At 33.0% G+C, this 25,419-nt stretch overlaps 1 protein-coding gene across 2 annotated transcripts in view; it reads right to left on the reverse strand.

Annotated features, from left to right (window-relative positions):
• Nucleotides 1-17,348, reverse strand: part of LOC111691083 (adenylate kinase isoenzyme 5) — a 30,031-nt gene extending 12,683 nt beyond the window's left edge. For both annotated transcript variants that reach the window (XM_046956255.1, XM_046956254.1), the window contains exon 1: nt 17,217-17,348. In XM_046956255.1, coding sequence (XP_046812211.1) covers nt 17,217-17,238 — 22 coding nt within the window. In that variant the 5' untranslated portion in view covers nt 17,239-17,348. The remainder of the gene's footprint in view (nt 1-17,216) is intronic.
• Between the last annotated feature and the right edge of the window lie 8,071 nt (nt 17,349-25,419).

Below are 25,419 nucleotides of genomic sequence, written 5' to 3' on the forward strand. Positions count from 1 at the left end.
TTATTCCGAACCAGACACAACAGTTGTAATAGGCGATTGTTATTTTTTAGACTTTATGTTGATCGTTTAGTTAACATGACAGTTAAGAGTCTAGAATAACATGGGCCAACAAAATTTGGAAAAAAGGCGAAACTTTGAGTCCATGTTATACCTTTTTAAAGGCTTAAACCACGCTGAGATATCGTGTCCCAAAGTTTGAATAAACGTTATATTCCTAAAATACTATAGTGCGTAGAATATTATTTATTTTAAATATTATTTATAACTATCAAAGTTGCTAGATTCACATCTACTCTACAATATTCAAATCGACATAATGATGTCTATCCGTCCGTCAACTTCATAGGATGATAACTCAGCAACTAGAGCAGATTTTTAAACAAGTAACTAGTAATGTTTAAGCTACGTTCACAATGATAAAGTTCTTCAGTAAATTGTATTTCTTTTTCTTTTTATCAACTATATTTTAAATTTGACTAGCTCTTTTTAATTCACTCCAGAGTAGAGTACTCCGCCATTGTGAACGTAGCTTTAATAAAAAAGAGTTTTTGTCATATATATCTCGAAAAAGATGAGAGAGATATATATCAGATGTTAGGCTTTCATTTTAAATCTAATTGAAGAAACTTTCAGATGACAAACAGTATTTTATAAATCAAGTTGTCTTGGCGCTGTTATAATGTCTCAAAAAAGGCGTTTTTCACACTACCTGAATCTGAGATCTTGAATCCCAGATATGGACTGTACATCAGTCTCTGGGTTAAAAGTTTATCGGCCTGTGCAATTCCTAAATATTTAGTATTTTTTAATAAGGGAATTTCCTGGAAGAAAAGTTTTTTATTTTTCGTAAAGACTACCATTTTTGTCATTTTACACAGTCTGTGGCCCATTTATTGAGTAGGACTATTAGATAATTAAACATAATATTATTGATCATTTCTAGAAACATTCCGAATTTCAGTTGCGTTGCCCGCGCAAGCAAAAATTGTTGATTTCGCTAAAAATCGTTTTAACAACAAAGAGTCAAAGTAGTGGAAAGATTGCGCAGTCACGTGGTGTGCCTCGATCCAACAGCTTGGACCAAGACTTGCTGCAACTATTCTAGATTTCAATATTGTTACAAACCAGTTGCTAAGATACTTTTCAACATTTTAGTTAGGGAGAGATTGTTCAATTGTAGAAGTAGTATTGAAGGCACCTTAGATGTCTAAAAAAGGCTTCGCAAGTATATTGTTTCTATAACTAGAACGAGTTAACTCTGTAGGCGTGTTAACTGATTGACAGCAAATGTAAGTGAAGAAATTGCTTAATAATTGAATCCATATCTCGAAAACCATTCGGCCATATAATATATATTTTGACAGATTTGTGTTAAGAATAAAAAAATAGTATAAGAACTAATAATGAATTTATTCTTAATACTAGTTACCAAATATGAAACCAGAAAAAAACACTTATAAATTACCCAGTTGGATATTTAACTCTATCAATTAATTGGATCAATGTCTCAGTATGAATTGCGTGTGTGACCTCTAACACATTGCAATGCAGGGAAAACCATAAAATCAAAAGAAAGACATGCGTTTCAAGGGGTTATTTGCGAAATTATTCCACCCCGTATCTGTTTTTTTTTTATAATAAAATCGTAAGTAAATATGTAATATAATATTCAGAGATAATTACAATAACTACACATGTTAGAATGTAATGATATTTTCACTAAACTCTTTATTATTGTAAGACAATGTTACCATTTAATGGTATAAATATTCTTAGAAATGTGAAAAGAAAAACAAACAAATGATTATGACAATTTTAGTATTTATTAAATCATCATCATTCATAGTACTTGGAAAGTATATACCCAGCAGTTCGACAAAGAGTCAATGCATACGAAAAAGACAGTAATTTCCACTAATAGTTAAACACCTGGATGATCGTAATTCGTATGTTTTGGGTTATTCGTCATGAATGAACCCTTTGTAATCGAGAATGAAAACAGTCGTCACTTTAGTGTCTTCTTTGTAAGCGGGAGCGGAGACAGTCGTCTCTTTACTGTCTCTTTGTAGGGTGTAGCAAATTTATATATTTCGGGTCAATCGTCACATTATTGTTCCATAGTAATCTAGAGAGTAGACACTTGAAATTTTTAAATTTTAGTTCCATTAATATTTTACCACCTGGCTGATTCCAATTCGTATGTTTTTGGTCTTTCGTCACACTTTATTGTCCCCTTTGTAAGCGATAGCGGATGCAATCGTCTCTTTACTGTCTCTTTGTAGGTCCCCCCGGGGGCATGTTGCCTTGGCGAGACCTCCGCCTTGGTGTTATTGCAATCCCGGGGTATATAGAGGTGACCAATCTGACCGGGACTGAAAAATTGATTACAGTCTACTGTTTGGCTTAGTCCTTGCATAGATTGCCAGAGGTCAGACCAGAGCACCGCATAATCTGGTACTACGGGTGGCCAGTTGCCCGCAGGACTATGTCCTGGCTGGTCAGTTGGTTGAGGTTCTTTCGGGATCCACGTAGTGGCTGTGGTTTAAACCCAAATTCGCGGGAAGAGTAAGTGGCGGTTAAAAGACTGATGCATGATAATAGTCAATATTTCGGGATAAGTTCGGTGCTGTTGCCGAAAACAACAGATACCCCACAGAGGAGTGACTGTGGGACTAAGCGTTGGAAATGGGTTGGAGTCAATTGTATATGATACGGAGTGAATGTAGAGGTATGCGGGCCTCACCCACCCTTATGTGTAAATGAGTGTGTCGTATGTTTTTCTCTATGAATGTGTCGAATAAATGAGATGTGTGCTGGGTTGAATGATGATGGATGAAAGGTATCATATACAAGTGATACCGATTAATTTTCCTTCCTTGTCCAGATATGTTCAGAGTATACTCTGTTCATATCAGACTTACCACAGCGTGTCACTGTGAGTAAGAACAATGTCTACGGCTTATTGATGGATCGTGCTTCGGTCCACCGGCTGTTGCCGAATCAACAGAGCCATAGTAGTGTGGTTGTCTTTCAACGTGACTACTTTGGCAAGAGATTAGATAGCTCGAATACTCCAGCAAAGTACTTGCGCATGGACCGTCATAGCCAATGTGCAAAAATTGCCACCTGAGTCTTCATTGAAGTCAAAGGGGCGATGGTAGTAGACCGTTCTCAAGTCTACCCTGTGGATGAAAAAGACCACAGTGGGATAAGGCCGACACGGCAGATACTCACGTTAAAACTCTCGACAGTCTGTCTCTTTGTAGGGTGCAGAGTGACGATTGACTTCCTCGTAGGACAAGCCCATGTAAAAATGGTTGGTCACCTGTGTAGTCAGGTGGCTGGGGGCCACCACAAGTGGTAGGTTAAGTGGTCAGTTCGGGACTGTACCGTCGAACTGCTAAGTAATTTTAAATAATGCAAATTACTAATACGTATGTTGTCGTTCTAAGTGGCAGAAATTATCGAATAAGAAATTTTAATTATCGGCTTATTTCAACACTTTTGGACAAATGTCAGCAGATTATAACTAAGAAATTTATGATTTTAAATGTCATAATGAAATTTCGCCCAATATATTACCTTTACCCCTCCCTATTGTATTCAATTTCCTGACCTCTTATTAAGAGTTGTAAAATGTTAATAAAATAATAAAACTATTAAATTTAATTTAAAGAGATTTCTTAAGTTTATAATTGCAAAACCAGCCCCATTTTTACATATTTGTGTATTTAAGGATAATCATAAAAAACAAAAAAATAACCGTTAAACCGGAAATAAAAAGGTGGAGGCATTAATCATCAGTTAAATTGCGGAAAAACGATTACAATTCGTGTTGACGTGTTGTTAAACATTTTAATTGTAATTTACAAGTATTTTGCTTCCTGCAGACATTAATAAAACAAATACAACTAAAATATAAGGCAAAATAAATTAGTGAAAAAAAAATGTAAAAAAATAAACTTAAACATGCAGAAAATCAACAGTCATTTTGTATTTACTATTACATGGTATATGTTTATTTAAATATGTAAATGTATGTGCATGAAAGTAAGTAAGTAAGTGTTTCCGGTGTAAACGTAATATCATTTTATTTAGTTTTGTTTTTAACTAAAAATGGCATGAAATTACTATAAAGTTTTTAGTAACTTTGTATCAAGTATCTTGTAAAACTTTTAGTGTGAATACAAGTAAGAATTAACTTTTAAATAAAGTTTCTGTTATTACTTAATACACGTTTAAGTTTAAGAGTTTGATAACTAAGTTTGTTAAATGTTTTAAAATTATTAGAAATAAAGAGATTCATAAGTTATTTGCCAAGCCTGAAAAACAAATACTAGGTAATCTGTATAATCAATAGACCAAGTCAATATTGGTATTCTTGAGTTCAATAAAAAGCAATAACTTCATTAAAGGCAAACTGAATCAAGCGTAGGAATAGTTATAAAACGGACACACCTACTGTTTTGATAGAAAATGTATGCTTGTCCATAGGAAGAAATCCAATAGTCCATAGGGGTACCATTTCATAGATTTAGTCTGCAGACCAATGTCTTGTCTACAGACTGAATCTAGGCAATATACTAATCTATTGACTAGTCAATAAACTAGACAATAAACATCTTAATAGACTGGCCAATAAAGTAGTCAAATACGTGTATACTAGACTAGGAAATAGACCATACGACAGGCTAGTTAATAGATCAGGCTATACAGCAGACTCCTCAAGAGACTGGTCTATACAGTAATTCTAGTCTATATACTAGAGAAATAGATAGATTATACGATAGACTAGTTAATGGACTAGATAATATACTGGTCAATAGAGAAGTCAAAAGTCTGTATACTAGACTAAAATATCTACTATATGTTATACTATATGAAAGACTAGTATAGACTAGACAAGAAACTCCTTAATAGATTGTGCAAAAGAGTAGTCAATAGTCTGTAGAATAGACTATATGATAAATTAATTCATAAACCAGAAAGACGGCTATTGAAATAGTTGGTGAAGAACTTTTCAGAAAAAAAGGTGCAATTATATGAAAATATGCAAAAACTTTTATTACCTAAGTGCCATCACAATTAATATTTGCATATGATTAGGAAGTTTACGGTGACAAACTTTAGGAAAGAAATTTAGACTTACTAAGATTAAATAAACTTAAATTGCAGATTCTAACGGGACATTGCATATTGAGCAGTTGGACCGGGAGTAAATAAGATTTTATTAATTAATTTTGATGCTGCAATGATAAAAAGATAGAGTTTTGATTTAAAACTTTGCAAATTTTGTGAAATATTGTTGCTAATTTAAAACAAAACTAAGTAAGTAAGTAACTATCTAACTGACTACCTAACTAACTAACTACCTATCTATCTATCTATCTATCTATCTATCTATCTATCTATCTATCTATCTATCTATCTATCTATCTATCTATCTATCTATCTATCTATCTATCTATCTATCTATCTATCTATCTATCTATCTATCTATCTATCTATCTATCTATCTATCTATCTATCTATCTATCTATCTATCTATCTATCTATCTATCTATCTATCTATCTATCTATCTATCCAATACAACTGATATTATTCAAAATCCAAACTCTACATAGCTTTCATTTAGGCGCCAAAATGCAGGATTTTGATATTATTTATCACATTTTTTAAAATATCTCTCCTTTCCATTACAAAATAAAAAAAAAAACATTCGAGAAAATAATTATAATGCAGACAAATATGTATTTTACAATAAATTTATTTTAAAGTGTTTATACACTACAAAGAACTGTAATTTTCAAATCGATTTAAATTTAGATTTAAAAATCGTTTTAGAAAAACTAATAAAAATACAGACAGCGAACAACTACACATGTACACACACACATGACAAATGGAAAATCGTGTACTCATGTACAGATGAAAAGGTTTTTCATTTTCAGTTCATGTTATTATTGATTTCCTCTATTTTACCATTTGTTGTTGTCATTTTTCATGTGCCTGTTGTTGTTTTACTCCGAGTCAGTCAGTCATTCATTTAGTCAAACGATTTAATTGACATGTTTTTTTTTTGCTTTGAATGTCGTATATATCTGTTATTTGTTGTTATTTAGCCACGTATAAAAAAGTGTTTGTCTACTATTCACAGGATTGTCATTTAAAAGTGCCCCGGTAAGTTAGAGGTGTAAGGTGGGGGGGAAATGGAGTAGGTACGAGTTAGATAGTATTTAGTTCGTTCTACATATGAGAACAACAATTGTACAATTTATTCGATTGCATTTTGGTGGTCAATGAACATCCATGAACACGCAAGGACTAATTCTACGTTATTTTAGTTTTTGTGTGTTTTCGTTTTTTTTTTTATTTACAAAAATTTTATTGTTGTTTTTTATTTAATAACAATTTATGGTGTTTCGTGTTTTTTGTTGTGTTCTCTCTCTTTCTTATTTTCTATTTTGTTTTGCTTGACTTTTTTTTATGGCACAATTCTCACGTTAGTTTGTTGCTGTAGTTTTTATAGCCGTCATATTCAAAATTTAGTTTATTTCTATTACCGTTATGTTCACATTTTTTCATACACACACACACACACGCACTCATATCAACACAAATATGTATTTCACATTTTTAGGAAACAATTGTTTTTTTGAGTATGTGTAAATAAAAATTAAAAGAATAGCATATCTTAAGGATGAGAGTAGAGTTGCCAAGGGGTAGCGAAACAATTTCTGAAAATTGTGTTGAATTGGAAATTGTGTAAAATCTAAATAAATAATAGTTTAAGCGGGGAAAAGTACGATTATAATATGCATTCTTTCTATGTCATGTTGATGTTACTGGAATCCGCAGAAAGATAGTTGCAACCAACATTTCTAGACGAGCTCAAAGGTTTTGTTCCGTTGTCTGCTATTCCCTGAGTCCATTTTCCTTAGGGTCTGCTTTTTAAACCAGAATCGTAGGAGAAGAATGTTGGTTTAAAGACTGATGTACGGTAAATGAAATATTTCCGTATAAATACAGTTCGGTTACCAAGTTATGACTGTGAGACTAACTGAATGAATTTATCCTAAATGTTTCGGAAAAGAGAGACAGCAGTGTAATGGGTTGTTCATTGTCTTAAATATTTGGTAACCCTTGTAGTTCTTATTAAACAGAATAAAATCAAAAACTTTCTCTATTTTTTAAGGTTTTTGTTCTTTCTTTCTTTAATATTCTCATGGTCAAGTGACTACAATGTCCCAAAAACAAAATACATATTAATTAATTACATATGAACTGCCAAATGAACACGTGCCTCATGCTATGTATGTAACATGATGGGAGTATTCTTATGTTTCCTTTTATTTCATATTTTTTAAAAAGGTTTTCCCTAAACTATGCTCACAGAAAGTGTCAAATCGATTTAAGGCTAAAAGTCGTTTTGAATACTCGAAAAAACTGAACATACCAAAGTTATGGCTAAAAGTGGAAGTATGTTGTCTTAGAAAACAGACCAAAGGACTAAACTAATTGTCATTGCAAATTGCAAAATGTACCTTCCAAAGACATGAATGTTATTTTGATCACCCACTTGTTGGATTGTCAGATTACACAGGCCGACCAATTTTTAACACAGAATCTGGCCTCAGAAATTCACCATTATATCCTGACTAGTGATGTTCAAATGTATCCTCCGCCTTTGCATGTAATTACTTTACATGGGGTCGAACCAGAGCATCTCATAATTTGGTACTACGGCCACTAGTGGCCAGTTGCACGCAAGACTTTGTACCGACTGGTCAGTTGGTTAAGGTTTCTTCCAAAATTTGCGGGAACCGTGAGCTTAGTTAAAAAATTGATACACGATGTAATATAAATTTTCAGGATAAGTTTCTGTTACCGCTCCTAATTTCTAAATGCGATACAAATCACAGAGATAATTCAAAGATTGTGTATGTGTTGGAGTCAGATGTACCATCAGATACTTGTATCTGATGGAGGAGAGTGATCTATAGTTGTATCTTTGGAGATGTCAAAAGGAATGAGTGATGGTACAAGTGTTGGTGGAGTTTTAATACCATAATCTTAAATTTATCGGCGATTTTCCTACATGGTTGAGTTGGAGTTAACCCCAAACATGCTCAACTTATTACAGCAGGTCCTTGTGGCCACTGAAATAAGTCTAGCTAATTAAATATAGATCTGGGGTTTTTGAACCACCAATTACAACATAAGCCATCTCAGTAGTGTGGTTGGACGAATATAAGACGTCCAGGAATGTAATGATTGGGATAATACTATCCACATGGCATTCTTCATAGCATCAATGGGCTGTTTTTCCGCCTCTCTATCGGTTCAACGAAGTGATTGCCTTCTCCTTTGTTTGATTGAGCTTTACTGATGACACCTGTCATTCCCCAACGAGGCTACTACGGTAAGACATTGTTCGAGTAATTAGGCAAAGTTCCTATTTTGAGACGTTATGACATGCTACTATTTATTAAAAGATATGGAATCCTAAGAATGTTGAATGCCTCAGTTGGATTTTTTGAAATTTCCAAGGAAACTCAAATACTTTAACGTAATTTTGATTGGAGAGTTCTTGATGAATCATAATTTTGAGAGTCTTCTCTTACAATTACTGATTCTATGAAACTTACACCTCAGGTTAGTCATGAAACGATTTCAAAGCATGAGCCAGTTCAGCTATGACGTCTCGTAGAACAATTTAGAGGCAACAGATAGATTATATCCTTAGCAATGTCTCTGGTGTTGGTCAAGTTCATAAGTTTGCCTAATGTATCTTTCGAACGCCATCAAGTCGCGAAATGAAATTGGAAAGAATGTTTTATAAAAGGATCCTTAGACATTCGATTTTTTTTGGAAAACCCATATTTAGACAAAAAATAATCGGTTAAAGATCTTCTATATGATTGCCCATTCTACATCGATTTTCTTATTCGCGGCAACATAGGAATCTTTGTCGATAGACAAACGACATTTCTTTCGTTTAACTCTTACACTACCCTTACCCTGGCTCCCCTATTAGTAAGACAGTGCAAAAAGGATATATCAAGGCTGGGTCGCCTGTCTAGCAATTGGAATCTTTGCCGAAAGAACGTGCAAGAAAGAGAGAAAAGTCAAGACTCCGAAGTATGTGGGATATATCGATGCTAATATTAGCAATAACAGGACACTAGGACAATAGCCAGACATGCAAGTCAGCATGAGCTCCCTTCAACGATCACTGTTGCAGTCGGAAAGACAGGGAAAAGAACACAAAGAGAAACATACTTCTTTAATTGGATTCAACGTGCTGGAGTTGTTTTGTTCTGTGCAGAATTGGTATGATCTTGACATGGTACATGATTGAAATCCATGAAATATACCATGAAGATTTTTGTCAAAACTCATGAAGAGCTTGTAAAAAGCTAAAGTCTTTCAAAATATGCAAATGGAGAACCATACGAATTGAAGCCGATGAAGTTTTTGCAAATCTGCAATGCTGCTTGAAAGCTGTAAAAGTATTTTTAAAACCAATTTTTACTTGCGTTGAAAAGTGGCTGCATTATGATAAACTGAATCTTAAAAGATCCTATGGGTAGCCTAGAAAAATCAATCGACCAAAGCCAAATATCAATGGCACCAAGACCATGCTCTTTAGATGGTTGGATTAATGCAGTCCGATCAGTTATATGATGCTGAAATTTGGCCAGATCATCGCCGAATTCAGTTGACTTCAGCGAATCCATGTCAGGGGTCAGACCAGAGCACCGCATAATCTGGCACTACGGGTGGCCAGTTGCCCACAGGACTATGTCCTGGCTGGTCAGTTGGTTGATGTTACTTCGGGATCCACGTAGTGGCTGTGGTTTAAACCCAAATTCGCGGGGAGAGTAAATGGCGGTTAAAAGACTGATGCATGATAATAGTCAATATTTCGGAATAAGTTCGGTGCTGTTGCCGAGAACAACAGATACCCCGCAGTCGAGTGACTGTGGAACTAAGCGTTGGAAATGAGTTGGTATTAATTGTATATGGTACGGGATGAAGGTGAGGTTCGGCGGGCCTTACCCCACCCGTCTACCAAATGAATGTGTCGTAAGTTTTTCTCTTATGAATTTGTCGTATATATGTGTGCTGGGTTGAATGATGATGGATGAAAGGTCATATACATTTGATACCATTGAATTTTCCTTTCTTTTCCAGATATGTTCAGGGTTTACTCTGTTTATATCAGAATTACCACAGTGTGTATCTGTGAGTAAGAATAAAGTCTACGGCTTATTGATGGTCGTACTTCGGTCTACCGGTTACGTCTCTAGGTGCTGTTGCCGAATCAACAGAGGCCGTCCAATGGTCAAGAGATTAGATAGCTCGAGTACTCCAGCAAAGTAATTGTGCTTGGACCGGTTAGAACCAATGTACAAAAATTGCCACCGGCGTTCTTCATTGAAGAACAAAGGGGCGATGGTAGATCGTTCTCAAGTCTACCCAGTGGTCGAAAAAACCACCGTGGGGTAAGGCCGTCAAGGCAGGTGCTCACTTTAAACACTCGACATTCCTGACTTCGGCGAAAAATGCACAGATTATGTCGTCAGATATGAATACGTCATATTCAAAAAAGGTTTCATGTTCCTATTGAAATCTTTTCAAGAAAGAAGTAAGAGTCTATTTCTTGACCTGTCTGACTTATGTTTGTTTCGACCAAAACAAAACGATTTCGTTGGGATGAGCTTCATTGTGGGACAGTGTTAGTGTTTTCAAACGAATGATGCGAATTCATATTTATATTTTGAAAATGATCCCCACAAATACTTACAAAGTCCCGAGCTTGCCTCATCCAAAACCTTTTGGCTTTCATCGAAACAGGACGAACGAATTAGAACACTATGGTGTGGACGAACCAAAATTTCTTTGGAAATTAAGCTCATATTTCTAAACAGCTGATGCTATCGGTATTCAATTTGACAAGCTAGAAGCCAAGAAGAATAGACCAGACTTTGGTCGTTCCAACATCTTTTGGTTTTGATTAAAACACTATGTGTGGAAGAACAAAAACTTCTTTGGAGATTAAGCTGATGCGATCGGTATTCAATTTGACAAGCGAGAAGCCAAGAAGAATAGGCCAGACCTTGGTCGGTCCAACATCTTTTGGTTTTGATTGAAACAGAACGATTATTTTTATGATAAGCTTCGATTTCGAACACTAAGTGGGAGGGAGAATCAAAATATCTTTAGAAATGAATCTGTTATTTCTAAATGGCTGATGCGATCGGTATAAAATTTGAAGCCAAGTTCTTGCCCCGAACGACAACTTTTGATTTTGATCGAAAGAGAACTATTAATTTGGGAAAAGTATCGCTTTAGAACACTTAGAGAGAAATAATCAATATTTTTTTGAAAATGAATCTAGAGTTTCTAAACGGTATAAAATTTAACATGAGAGTAGCAATAGGCTAAATGTCCTAATAGTAAAGATTTTGGAACAATTTTCAGAAGGGAAATAGTATAAAAATATAAAATTCCTTTATTTAAAATATAATCATAGTGATCAAATGAAATTGTTAAAGCAAGCAACAGTTCTGACCTAAATAAATTTCTCCGCGATAAAAAAATTAATAAACAAAAAAAATACAAATCGAAAAAAATCTCAAAATCAAATCAAGGTGAAAAACTTAACGAAAATAGAAAAAACCCAAAATGAACAAATGAATTAAAGCGATAATTCACAAGGCAGCAAGTACTTGATACAATTATCCACTTACAATTAGTATGATAATCATCACAACTAGTGTTTCTCTCTCAAAAAAGGGAAAAAGCTCACACACACACATAAAGCGAATGGAGAAAAGGAGTAGAAAATGAAATATAAAGGAAAAAGTGGAAAACACAACAATAACAATAGAATAAAATGTAATAGGATCAAGGTCGTATATATGAGGAATGAAACAAAAAAAATCACTCAAAACAACAACAACAAATCAGTTGGAACACATTGGAATGGTCTGTTATTTTGAGGAAAAAAAAAACAGACATGTAAATACTACATGACCACATGACTGACCAACAACATAGACCTACAAAATACAACTAAATTCCTGCACCCATACAAAAACACAAATAATAATAAAAACACATGTATACAAATAAGCGGATGTCGGAAAAAAGTAACAACAACCAACCCCTTTTCCTTCTTCCTTCCTTCGTTCTTTATTAATAATATCCAGAAGAATGAATGAATTGTAAACATGGTTGGGTGGTCAACTATTAAGCGGGCTATCCCACACCATTTCTAGCGACTTAATAATTTGTCATTATTATGTAAATGCGTGTGTATAGAGAGAGTGAGGGAGAGTGTGAGTGTGAGAACAAGAGAAGGTTTTAAAATGTAACATTTGTTTTATTTACATTATTAAGATGTGTATTTGTTTAAGGACATGCGGAAGTGATAATTGAACGGAAGTGTTCAATAGGCAATACAGTCAGGTGCAATTTTCGCTGAAATGTATTAGTGTAATCATTATCCGACGACCTTGACTTTAATTTATTATTTGCTTCATTTCATTTTAATACTTATGTTTGTTTATATAAATGACAATTATTGGCAAGTGTTAGAAAAAAAATTTTTGAAATGGTTTTTTCCAATTAAGGAGGAACAACTAACTGATGGCTAGTTTTCACTATCCATATGCATAATCATTGGAAGAATATTAGCTTCCTATTATATACAGTTTCCAGTACTGAAAATGTTTGAGAAATTATTAAACAGCTTAACTTCCTAAGCTTAGTCCTCACTGTTTAAGGAGCGCACAACAGGCCCGTTAGAAGCATAGGTGTATTTCTTCGGATATGATGTATATACATCTTCCTCTCAAAATAACTGTCTAACACACATTGTAAGCATCTATCTGGCATTCAAAAAAAAGTCTGTGATTCTTAAAAATTTTTCAATTAGTGTTCTCGGAGTTTTAATATCCGGAATAATATTACTCCCAAAATATTGGAATCTTATTTCGACAAAAGGCTGGCAATAGCAAAAAAGTGCTCCAGTGTTTCCTCTCTACATGCTCTATATATTCGCCTGAATCAGTGTGTTTCTACTCTGAATACGCTTATTGTCCTATTCTCGTTTGGGTCATTCCATAGTGGTTCTATCCACCGTTTTATCATTCAGACCTCGTTGCGTCAAATGGTGTTGGGTTCGTCATTTTATGTACCTCAACCTGTCATTCTTTTAAAGCTTTTGATTTGGTCCCGATTGGCCTGGTGCCCATATGATGTATATCTTATCTCTGAGTGATTATTCTTAAAGGTAAGCTTTCCTTTAATCCAATCCTACAAATTGGCTTCTGGCTATCATAAAATCTAATCTAATTACTGCTTTGACTTTTGCCTGTAAGCAAGTAATGTTATTAGATATTATTTCTGTTTTTGGGTCTTCAATATAAAACTCCAGACTCAATTTGTGACCCAGTAGTTGCTCTAATGTTCCAACTTGACATATTTATCTGCTATCAGTGTTTCAAAGTTCTCTGGTATGCGATCAAGCACATCCGATAATCGATTATAACTTACCAATGCTTCAAGGAAAACTTAAATGACATGTCCTATAATCGCTTTTGGTCAGTTCGCATAAATTATGTTTCAACGTATCCGGTGCCTTAGTTGACATCCAAGACTTTTAGACGGTATTAAAGCCATAACCGACTTTTTTAAAAAAAAAGTTCTATACCATATGCTCATAATTTCAAGTATAAAAACTCCTTCGCTACCGGTGGTTCCCGAGAACATACCACTGGAAAAGAGTCGTAATTAAGGTCAGAGTTTCATCGCCTTAATACCATATGATACATATCTTATTACTAGAAAAGTGTTGTAATTAAAGCCAGAGTTTAGCTGGTAGAGGGCATAGAATACTAAAGCGTTTATACGCACATTGAGACCATTAAAGCTCGACTGTTTGTACCCTGTTAAACTCTATTAAACCTTAAAGATTTCGTCCTACTACTACTTATATATCATCATGATATGTTGCTTATAGCAACTTTCTGTTCAATCTAAACCAACTTAATAACTCTATCAACATTATTAGAAGTTGGTTCACAAAATAATCAAGAACATATCAAATGGCAACTGCTACAGAAATATTTAATTTTTGTAATCTAGATGATAAGAAGATGACTGTAGTCTAATGTCAAAGACCCTAATCTCAAGACGAAAAGTTACGATCTATTTAAATGTGCTTATCCAGCTAATGACCATCTTTAAAGTGGGATCTAATTAAACATGAATAATATTGTTTTAAAAGATAGTATTTCTAATTTGTAAGACATATGATCCACTTACCAGTCGGTCAGAAATTATATACGGGTGTTGGGAACAAGTTCTCTAAATTGGTGGAAGGAATATAAATTTGGTTTAAAGTACTTCTGCTTAAACAAGACATAAAATACTTCTGCAAGAATTTTAGTCCACATACGTAATCTACGGCTAAATTGAGAATTTGTCCTATAATCTGCTGGCCAAAAGATCTGGTGTGGGGAATAAGTTCCCTAATTTTAGAGGAAAATATCGTTCAAGAAGGCCCAAAATAGTGGCTCATACATTAAAAAGTTCTACGGACTCTACGATTAAATTAAGAATTATTCCTATAATCTGTTGTACAAACACCTGTCAAACGATCAAAAACTATATGGGTGTTGGGAACACATTCTCTTATTATAGAGGAACTCATTCTTTTTAATATATCGGTCGAGATGCCCCAATATAGACGTCGAATCTGCTAGTTGAAAAATGTGATTATAACATTTCTCATTTTCCGTGGAGGTCCCATATGAATGAAATTGAAAAATTCGTATATCTTAGAAACTATTAGAGGTAGAATCTTCAAATTTTACACGAAGAACTTTGACATTTAGAGAATAACGGACGGACTTTAATGGGCGACTTGGTACCTTATATATACGTATTAAATACAAAATTTCGTATAAATTGGGAACAGTTTGTATATTTATATTTTTCATAGGTAGATAGTATTATTGCAAGTCGAACTTGCAATAATTTGTTTGGCATCATTCATATATTACATATTGGAAAATTTGAAGAATTATTGCAGTTAGAATCTTTAAAATTGTTAGGCGGATTTTTTAGAGTAGGAAATTCAAGAAATGTTTACAGGCTCTTTGATCCAGTTATGGATATAGACAACAACTTGAAAAGGTCAAGAGATCTACTGCGTTCTCAGAACGATTCCCTCAAAGGCGCTGTTCTCTATGCTCAACTGGCTCTGTATCGACCTTTTAGTAAGGCAATTAGCTATGACAACTGCGGCCAAATTTAGTCTAACTATTAAGTGGAAACACTGATCCATAGGTCATGCTAAGATCATAGATCTTATACCGAAAAATCAGTATATTGTTTATTGTATTCCGGTACCGTCTCTAGTGAAAAAGTTCCAATATTATATATCTTCGGTATCGCTAGAATCTTTTCTTCCACCAAATAAATATCTTCTTGGTGTCCAGAGACCTCAACTAAGTAGGCTTATATCGATTATCACTGGCCACTGTAGATTTGGTAACCATGCTAGACGCATTACTGCATTACCCGTTCAACGATTTCTGTAGGAGTTGTCAAAATGAGGTTGAAGAAGAGACAATTACTCATCTTCTCTGAGATTGTCCTGCCCTGCCGAAGACGCGATTTCGTACGCTTGAAACGGCCTATTTGGCGATCTATCCAAATTGTCAAATATTTAATTAGAACGTCTTCTGACGTTCATAAATTTGTCAGAATGGTATGTGAACCTGTTACTTACACCATTTATCGATGGCAGTTGGTCTGGTCATCTCTTTCTCAACAATCTTTCTCTCATCCTCTCTTTTTATTTGCTACTGTCTCTGTTTTTTAGACTATTTTCTATCTTTTGTTTTGTTCTACTTAAAGGTATTTTTAGAGGGGGATCATAATGGACCCAACTAAAGCCGAAATAGTGTTTTTTTTTGTTTAAGTGTTGACCTTTCGAGAATGATGGTGAAAGAGAGTCTATCTCTCTCATCTTCTCAGCGATTATCCCGCTCTGGTGGAGACCCGATTTCGGCATATTTTGGCGATTTATCCAAATTGTCAAATATTCAATTAGAACGTCTTCTGGCGTTCTTAAATTTGTCAGAATTATGTGTGAACCTGTTACTCACTCCATTTATCGATGGCAGTTGGCCTAGTCTTCTATTTCTCAACAATCTTTCTCTCATCCCCTCTTGTTATTTGCTACTGTGTCTGTTTTTTAGACACTTCTCTATCTCTCTTTTTGTTTACCTTACCCAAGTAAAGCCGAAATAGTGTTTTTTTGTTTTAGAATTAACCTTTCAAAAATGATGATGAAAAAGAGTCTATTACTCAACTTCTCAGCGATTGTCCTTCTCTGGCGGAATTGTCCGAATTATGAAATATTCCATTATCACTTCATCTGGCGTTTATAAATTTGTCAGAATGATGTGTGAACCTGTTACACTATTTATCGATGGCAGTTGGCCTGGTCTTCTCTTTCTCAACAATCTTTCTCTTATCCTCCCTTTATCTTTGCTACTGTCTCTGTTTTTTAGACTCTTATCTATCTCTCTTTTTGTTCTCCTTACAAGTGTTTTTACAAAAGGGATCATAATGGACCCAAGTAAAGCCGAAATAGACTACCAGTGATAACTTAACATAACCTAGGGTAGTATAGCTAGTTCGAAATATTTTTGAATTTAGTTTTGACCGTACAAGAGTTGAGCAGTATTCAAAAATATACTAAAGAGATCAGGATTTTACAGTGTCAACATTTTTTAAATATTTCTGAAAATAAGTTCCAATTATTGAAATTCGAAGAAGAAAGGTTTTTTGTTTTCTTAAACTTCCACGGAACTAGTTGCCAGAATAAAAACTTTGAACTATATAAAATCTTTTAATAAACATACGTTTCAGAACTGTTCTAAAATCATATTAAAAAGATGACAATTTTGAAGATAAATCGTTAGCTGAGGACTTTAGACAGAGGGGATAGGGCAAGGACTTTACAACTATAATAAGAGTTACTTTCTTAAAAATCTCTAGGAAATTGTGTACAATATTATCCACTCCAAGTGATTTGTGTTTAAACAAATTATTACAAAAAAACATGACGAAAAGGAGAATTGAAGTAAAGAAACAAAAAAGAAAACAAGGAAGGAAAATTACCACTCACCTGTGTCTAAACAAATACCCATTATCCATTCGGTAGCCAATATAGCAGAATCACAGCTATTTCCGTTTTGTTTTTGTCAACGTTTTCCTTTTATTTTCGTGTTTATTTCTTTATTTCTTTCCTACTTGATTTTCTTTTTTTTATTATTCGAAATTATTTTGTATATTTTATTATTCAGCAATAACAATTTTCTTTTTTATTTTTTTGTTTTCTTGGACACGGCACAATTTTGTTAGAAAATAATTTTAATGGTTTCTTTATGACTTTTACTTGCTGATTTATTATATTTGTTTTTATTTTATTAAAATTTTATTTTTATTGTTAAATTTAAGGTTATAAAACAATTTTTGTTAATCAAATTAATTTATTTGGTTGTTACACTTAATATTAACTTAAAAACTTTTTAAGAATTTTTTCAAAAATCTTTTAAATTCCTTTATTATAAATTCTCCCATGATTTTTCAAAAAAAATTGAAAATTTTATATTTAAATTGAATTTTAATTGAATTTTGTTTTGAATAAAATTTGCCAGGTTAATTTTTTTAATTTTTTCTTAATTTTCTTAATACTCTTGCCATGCAACATGTTTTTGGCGTTTTGTGATATTTAAATAATTTCAAATTACACTTTTTATATAAAATAATTAAAATATTTCAAAAACTACGTGCTAAATCGTAAATTTAATTTTTTGTGGTATTTTAATTCTTTCTTTTTTATTTCAACAATATGGCGAGTATTTTAATTGTTTTATAGTTTCCATTCCCTTCTTCAATTTATTTACTTAAGTATTTTTCTTAATAATTTGTTTTATTGCGTTTTTAGTTTCTTTCCGTTTAAATGTTTTGAAATCCTGAACGTTCGAAATCCAACTAAACTTTGTCATTGTCTAATGTTTGAGTTTTTAGCTCTGCCGGTCGTTTTGTTCGTACTAACTACAAGACCTAGAGTTTATGAATATTTTATGAATTCTAGCAGTCAGTTTTATTTTATTTGTTATTAGTAGTTTTTTTTTTTTAATTTTCTTTTTTTTTTTGTTTTTGGTGTTGTTTTCGTCCTGCCTGTTCTAAGTATACGGGTTTAGTATGTGTTTTGAGTAGAGGGTGTATTTAAGTTTATGGTTAGGTTTGTTACACTTTTTTTCAACAAAAAAGTCTTGAGATTAAAATTATAAACTATACATAAGAAAACACAACTTTTCGCAACCAATATGTAGCCATAGTTCGTCACCTTTAGCGGTTCATAATATTTCCCTAGTGTGCTTCGAATTTGTGTAACTTTTACCGGTATCAGGATTTTCCCAAAGGATATCACACATAATCTCAAAATGAATGCTTAAAAAGGATGGAGAAATTTTTATTTCTCAAAGAATTTGTCAGTTTTATGTGGGAGGTGATAAGGCCACCCCTTGAAAGTCCTCCCGTTAAACTCTAAATGCTCACATAAATTTCAAAGTTCCTAATGTAAAATTTTAAGAATCTAGCTCTAATAGTTTCTTAGATATACGAATTTTTCCATTCAATTCTTGCGGGGGCTTCAAGCTCCCCAAATGAAAGTCCGCCTTTTTTTTCTCCAAAATGTTCAGATGAATATTAAAGTTATTTATGCATAATTTAAAGAATCTGTTCTATTAGTTTCCCAGATAATTAAATTTTTTTATTTAATTCATGTAGGAGGTTGTAAATCCTCACTTTAAAGTCCTTCCGTAATACTCTTAATGTCCAGATGAATGTCAAAGTTTTTCATGTAAAATTTTAAGATTCTGGCTCTAATAATTTTTCAGATATACTAATTTTTCTATTTAATTCATATGGGGGCTCCAAACCCCCTAGATGAAAGTCGCACTTTTTTTCTATATTTATAATATTAAAGTTCTTCGTGCAAAATTGAACGAATTTTTGTATTTAATTAATATGGGAGGTACCGATTCCCTAATTTGTAGTCCGCCTATTTATTATCCAAAATGTTTAAACGGATGCTAAAGTTATTTATGCAATACTTTAAGAGTCTAACTGAAAAAGTTTCTAAGATAAATGAATTTTTGTATTTAATTTATATGGGAGGTGCCACGTCCCAAATGCTAGACCGCCTACTTTTTGTACTAAATAATTATGTTGACACTAAAGTGGCTCTGGCCAAATTTGAGGACTGTTATATATCTCAAATATACGGATTTAATATTTTAAAATAATAATTAGCATATTACCTATTCCTGACATACAGGAATACGATGTGAAAATTAAAAAAAAAAATCGGTAAAACCAACTAAAGGATCTTGTGGAAATAACTCTTCTGGTCAACTAAAACAGAATAATAGATCAAAAAAAGATAAGCTCTTACGAGCCTTTTTATTATTAAAAGAACCTCCTGTGAACCAGTTAGGAATGCGAATTTGCATGAAGCTTTCTTTACATTGTGTCTGAATTTAAGTGGAATATGGTGTTGGTTTTAAACAAGCCTTTTTATGATTAAAAGAACCATTTGGGAATGCAATTCGTAGTTTTTCGGTGGTAAAAGGAATAATAGATCTTAAAACGGTAATAAGTCTGTAGATTTTTTACAATCTTTTTGTGATTGAAAGAACCTTCAGCGAACTGATTGTTCGCAGTTCCTTCGCTGGTACAGAGAAGTTTATCTTGATAATCTAAAATCTGGTTCACAGTATCATCATAGAGATTATAATCTCTATGATCATTATTATCATACGATCGCTGTAGTTTAAGACGTTTTTCTATTTTTCTTCTTAGTTGTCCTTAAGAAAAGTCTTTATGTAAGATCGGAGATAAAATCTTTTGGTCAGATAATGAGACCGTTTGAAAATGCTTAAAAGGTATGTATTTCCTTGGATGGCACAGTATTTAAAATCTGGATCACAGTTTTCATTGTCACAGAATTCATGGAATGCTTTGTCATCTCATTAGGTTTACACATATTCCACGAAATGGATATACTTTGGTTGTATTGACTATAGATAAACCTAAGCAGTTTGCAGCTCTTTCGATCGACGATATTTTAATGATGAAAAATGAAAAAAGTGTTTTCGAAGGATATCGCAGGATACATATTACCTTTTTAGTATGTAGTGGCATCAAATTCTAAAAATAACTTATTTTTCTTTGGAAATAACCATTTACTGTAGCTGTGTACTCAAAATTACACTTGAAATTAAGAAAAATTAAAAAAATCATGGGACTCCGGTACGTGAAAGAGTTAATACTAAATATAGTACTTATTCTTATTCTCATGCTGAGCTCATGCTCTCTATAAGTTATTTGCCTTTTAAAATGATTGCGTGGTCCACTATCTTATTGTTGACCAGATACTGTTTACGGATTACAGGAATAGTGAACTGCATAGCAGAGTTGGTCACGGTATTTTCTTCTGGTAACTTTGGAATAAGATGTTGGCTCTTTTATATTTCCACCGTCTAGCTTCTCCTTCATCGCTTTTTGGGATTTTTTTTGAGATGACCTTACCATAGAGGTTGTTTCCTCCGACGTGTTCGTCTTCAGAATATCTGGCTTGGGGTTGTCACTCTTACTCGCAGGATTCTGACTTAAAGTTTCTTTGAGTGAATCATGGCTTGACTTCGATTTTGTATTAAGAGAGTTTTTAACTGCTCGGAGGATCTGATTTTGTGAGACAGTCCGTTTTCTTTTTAGTAAAGTATGGCTTGACTTTGTATTAAGTGATGGGAGACTCATTTTCTTCTTAGGTTTTTTCTTAGTTGTCAACTTCTCAGTAGACCTGATTCATCATTCTCTGTTACCCCTATGTTTTCGCTAATGGTATGCTGTATAATTGACACATTGTCGGCCTCGGAGGCCAAGAAACCGACCCTCCCGTATTAGTCTTTTGCTCACGATTTCAGGATGACAACGACATGTGAATCGCGAGCAGCTCAACACTTACCGCCGGTACTGGATAATTGACGCCCTGTACCGTAACCTTTTTATTATCCATATCTGTTTTTTCAGTTTTTTTGGACCGCGAGGAAAGAACAGATTTTCATTAATAATTACCACCTATCCGCCACCCAACGTCGCGTTCGGTAGGAAAAACGGGAAAACTCTCCGATCATTGAAATCGGAGTAATCTTAAGATGCAATTAAAAAAATAGGACGACTATCGTAGAATTTATCATAAATTTATCATATTCGCTTGTAGGGTATATTTGAAATCAATCTAACCTGACCTCTAACCAGGTTTTCCTACTTTTTTTTGGTTTATTTGGTCTGTATGTTTGTGTAACTATTTGGTATCTATGCCTGAGCTTTGCGTGCTTATGCATGTCCATACATGTTGTTTTTTGGTTTTATTACTCTCTGTTCATAAACCATATACTGAAGAAAGGAATTGTGTCTCTAATATTCTGAGAACATTGATAGCTGTTAAACAAAATCCATTCTATCCCCACAACTACCAAACACTAACATTTGGATATTGTTTTCGAACTCACAGGTGTTTTGATTCGTTTCGTTTTAAAAAGTGGGGGTTAGGTCTCTTTCTTCCTCTTCTTTTTTTAATGAAGCTTGTTGACAGTTGTATTTTGGTTGTGTTGGAAAATGGAACACAACCAGTAAATCTACAAAAAAAAAGGTGAAAATGAAATAAAAATTCCCTTTTTCAGAAGCTCACAAGGATAATATGTTCGCTGTGTTAATGCATGTAGTATGTTTGTCTGTCTATTTAATATCCTTACTGTAATTGTTAATATTTGTTTTATTATTGTTGTTTTTGTTAGTTTTTTTATATACATATATATTTTATTAGAGTTTTTCTTTGTTTCAAGTCGTGGGTTTTTCTCAGTTCGGGCTTTTTGGGTAAATGAACCTTTATTATTTTATGTTCCCAATTTTTCTCTTACATTATTGTTATAAGTATTGTCAATTATTTATATTTTCATTTAATTTTTCAATTAATTTTTTTTTGTATTACTTGGAGAATCTGTCGAGTATGTGTGTTTGTGTTATTCAGTTTACATTGAAGGTTATTATATAAATTTAATAAATTTTTAATTAAATATTGTACTTATTAAAACAAATACTTTGAAGAAGGAGTTATTTTGTAGTTTGTAATAAGTGGAAATTTGAAACAGCTGTTGATGATCTAATTTGGGTTATTAGAAAGGCTCCCTTTGTGTGCTGCCATATTGATACCCAGTAGTTCGACAATGAGTCAATGCATACGCAAATGACAGTCCTTCTGCTAATGTCGAACTATATGTTTGCCTGTACTTCGTCTCTCTTCATGAATGTACGCTTTGTAACAGAGACAGAGAAAGAGAGAGTGGTTACAGTCATCACTTAACAGTCCCCAGGTAATCTATAGAGTGTGCACATTAAAAACACAGATTTCTTACTGTCATACAAGGTTAAAAGGATTTTGTACACGTCTATTTGGAAGTTGTTTTTAGGGATTCTTAGCTAAAAACAACACCATTGTTGGAGCACTATTCGCTTTCGAATGCCAGAGTCTTGACCTCGCTTAGCCTCCATCTGGCATCAGCGCAACTAGCTCTAATTTAAATTCATTACACTTGTAGCCTAAGGGGATAAGTATTCACTTTCTTAGATAATAAGATTTCAGAATCATTAGGATTTTTAATGAACTAGATAGATAGATAGATCGATATATAGATAGATAGATAGATAGATAGATAGATAGATAGATAGATAGATAGATAGATAGATAGATAGATAGATAGATAGATAGATAGATAGATAGATAGATAGATAGATAGATAGATAGATAGATAGATAGATAGATCGATAGATAGATAGATAGATAGATAGATAGATAGATAGATAGATAGATAGATAGATAGATAGATAGATAGATAGATGGATAGTTAGTTAGTTAGTCAGTTAGTTGGTTAGTTAGTTTGTTAGTTAGGATCATAAAGGCTACTGTAGAACATAGCTTTTTGTCAAAATACGATTATATTAAACATAATTATGAACTTAAAAGCCCTATTTGGCGGGTTCAGCTGTATGAGGTCTGGGTGAAAAAATGGACCGATTTTATCCGTTTTAAATAGCCCTTGTCATTAAATTATCTTCAAAATTGCGACCTGTAGTTTGTGTACGAAGTTTACATGGTCAGACGTACGGACATAGCTAAATCAGAAAATGATTCTAAGGCGATTACTTTGAGGTGGGCCTAGGATCAGTATTATTTAATTAAACTTAAGATTTTATTGCACTCTAATCATATAAAAGTTAATTCAATTATTACTTAAGTATATGTATTTACAAAATACTCGCAACTCCAATGGGACAAAGAAATTTAACAATTTTGCCTGGCAGTTTTTAATTCATAGTTATATGAACTTGGTAAATGTTTCAATTTAATCGTAATGAAGCGTCTAACTCTCGAATGATAAAAAAAATAATAATGATTGCGGTAATGGTCTCTACATATGTGTATAAATAGTGTAAACAATAATTTTCTAAAAACTTTGTTAACATGAGACATGCATTTGGGGACATGACGTCGATGAGAAAAACATTGCAATTTTTTTTATGCATTTTCTGTGTAACAGAACACATTTTAAACCGGAAACGAATAAATCCAGTCGTGCAATTGTTTTTCTAAAGTGAAAATTATACAGTTTCAATTTCATTCATTCGTTCATTCATTAAGTTTTTCATTCATACGACTAATAATATTAAAACGACATAGCGGGTAATGAAATTATCCTTGCCAATGAAAATTTCATGTGGAAAACAGAGAAATGAAAAAAAAATTGAAACGAACGAGTAGTGTTTGCCATGGAATGGTTAAAATTTAATTAACACACTATACTATTCGATCGGGATGTGTGGCAGTGACAGTGAACGTGGTAGTTGGAGAATCGGTTTGACACAAATTGCATTACGTTGTCATATACGAAGTACTTTCATATATGTATTGTTTTATTTTTTCTTCTATCATTTAAACGAATGTGTGGGTTGTTTGGCTAATTTTATTGTATTCTAGTTACAGAAGACCCTTTTAGGACTTGTATTAAGTAAATATTTTAATTTTCAAGTTAACTTTGCTTAAATTTTCTTATGAAATGCAGTATTAATTGTGGTTCTCCTGTTGAGTACAAACACATGTTGTTGCATGGACATGTTTACAAATAATAATAATAAAAATGTCCAACCACGTATCAAGGACATTCGTTATGATTCCGTTTTGTTGTTTTTTGTCTCCTACTTTTTTATATTTATATGATTTTAACATTCGAATATTCATACCGATAATAAAAGAAATGTTAGAATGACTATAATACTGATATGTTTTTAAAATGAATACAGTGATTGTGATTTAAAGTGTCAATGTCGACAATATTTAAAAATACATACATGATATGAATAATATTTGTTTTTAACACTTTAAAAAAAGCTAATCCGGAAATTGAAAAGGTCAAGTGATTTTATGGTGGTTGTCCCATGTTAAAGTTGACGATGATACCCAACAAAAAATAATTAATGTCATACTTTACAAACTACATCTTAATTACATTTAAAAATGTGATTACGATGATACGCAACAAAAAATAATTAATGTCATACTTTACAAAATACATCTTAATTACATTTAAAAATGTGATTACATATTATTCACTTTTATAAACCAAATATTTCTTAACAAAAGAAAACCGATTTAAAAGTGCGAAAAGAGAAGTCATACAAATAACATATTTGAAGTACATCAAATTTCGGTGATAAACCAGTGAAATTTTTATAAGCGTGTCATTAAGGGAAAGAGTTTTATTTTTGACATCCAATTATCATATCTTTACTGCTTCAAAAACTAAGTTTAGATGTAGTTCTGAGTTGCCAGAAATGAACAACATCCGTCCAATGACACGCTAATGCAAAATTCGTCGGATTTTCACCCGAATTTGAAGCACTTCGGGTTACTAGTTGTGATGAAATACTACATCTTTTCCCACACTTTTTTGCTGGGTATATACCCATGTATACATTTTTGTTACTCTGAATTTTTAAGGAGTAATATACAGCTTGATCAGTTCAAGTTCGTTTCTAGATCTAGCTCAACTTTAAGTTCTATATCAGTTCTAATTAGTTCTCGTTCAGCTCTAGTCCAGTTATAGTTCAGTTCTAGTTAAGTTCTAGTTCAGTTCTAGTTCAGTTCTAGTTCAGTTCTAGTTCAGTTCTAGTTCAGTTCTAGTTCAGTTCTAGTTCAGTTCTAG

The sequence above is a fragment of the Lucilia cuprina genome, chromosome 2 (assembly GCF_022045245.1).
Source record: "Lucilia cuprina isolate Lc7/37 chromosome 2, ASM2204524v1, whole genome shotgun sequence".
NCBI lineage: Eukaryota > Metazoa > Arthropoda > Insecta > Diptera > Calliphoridae > Lucilia > Lucilia cuprina.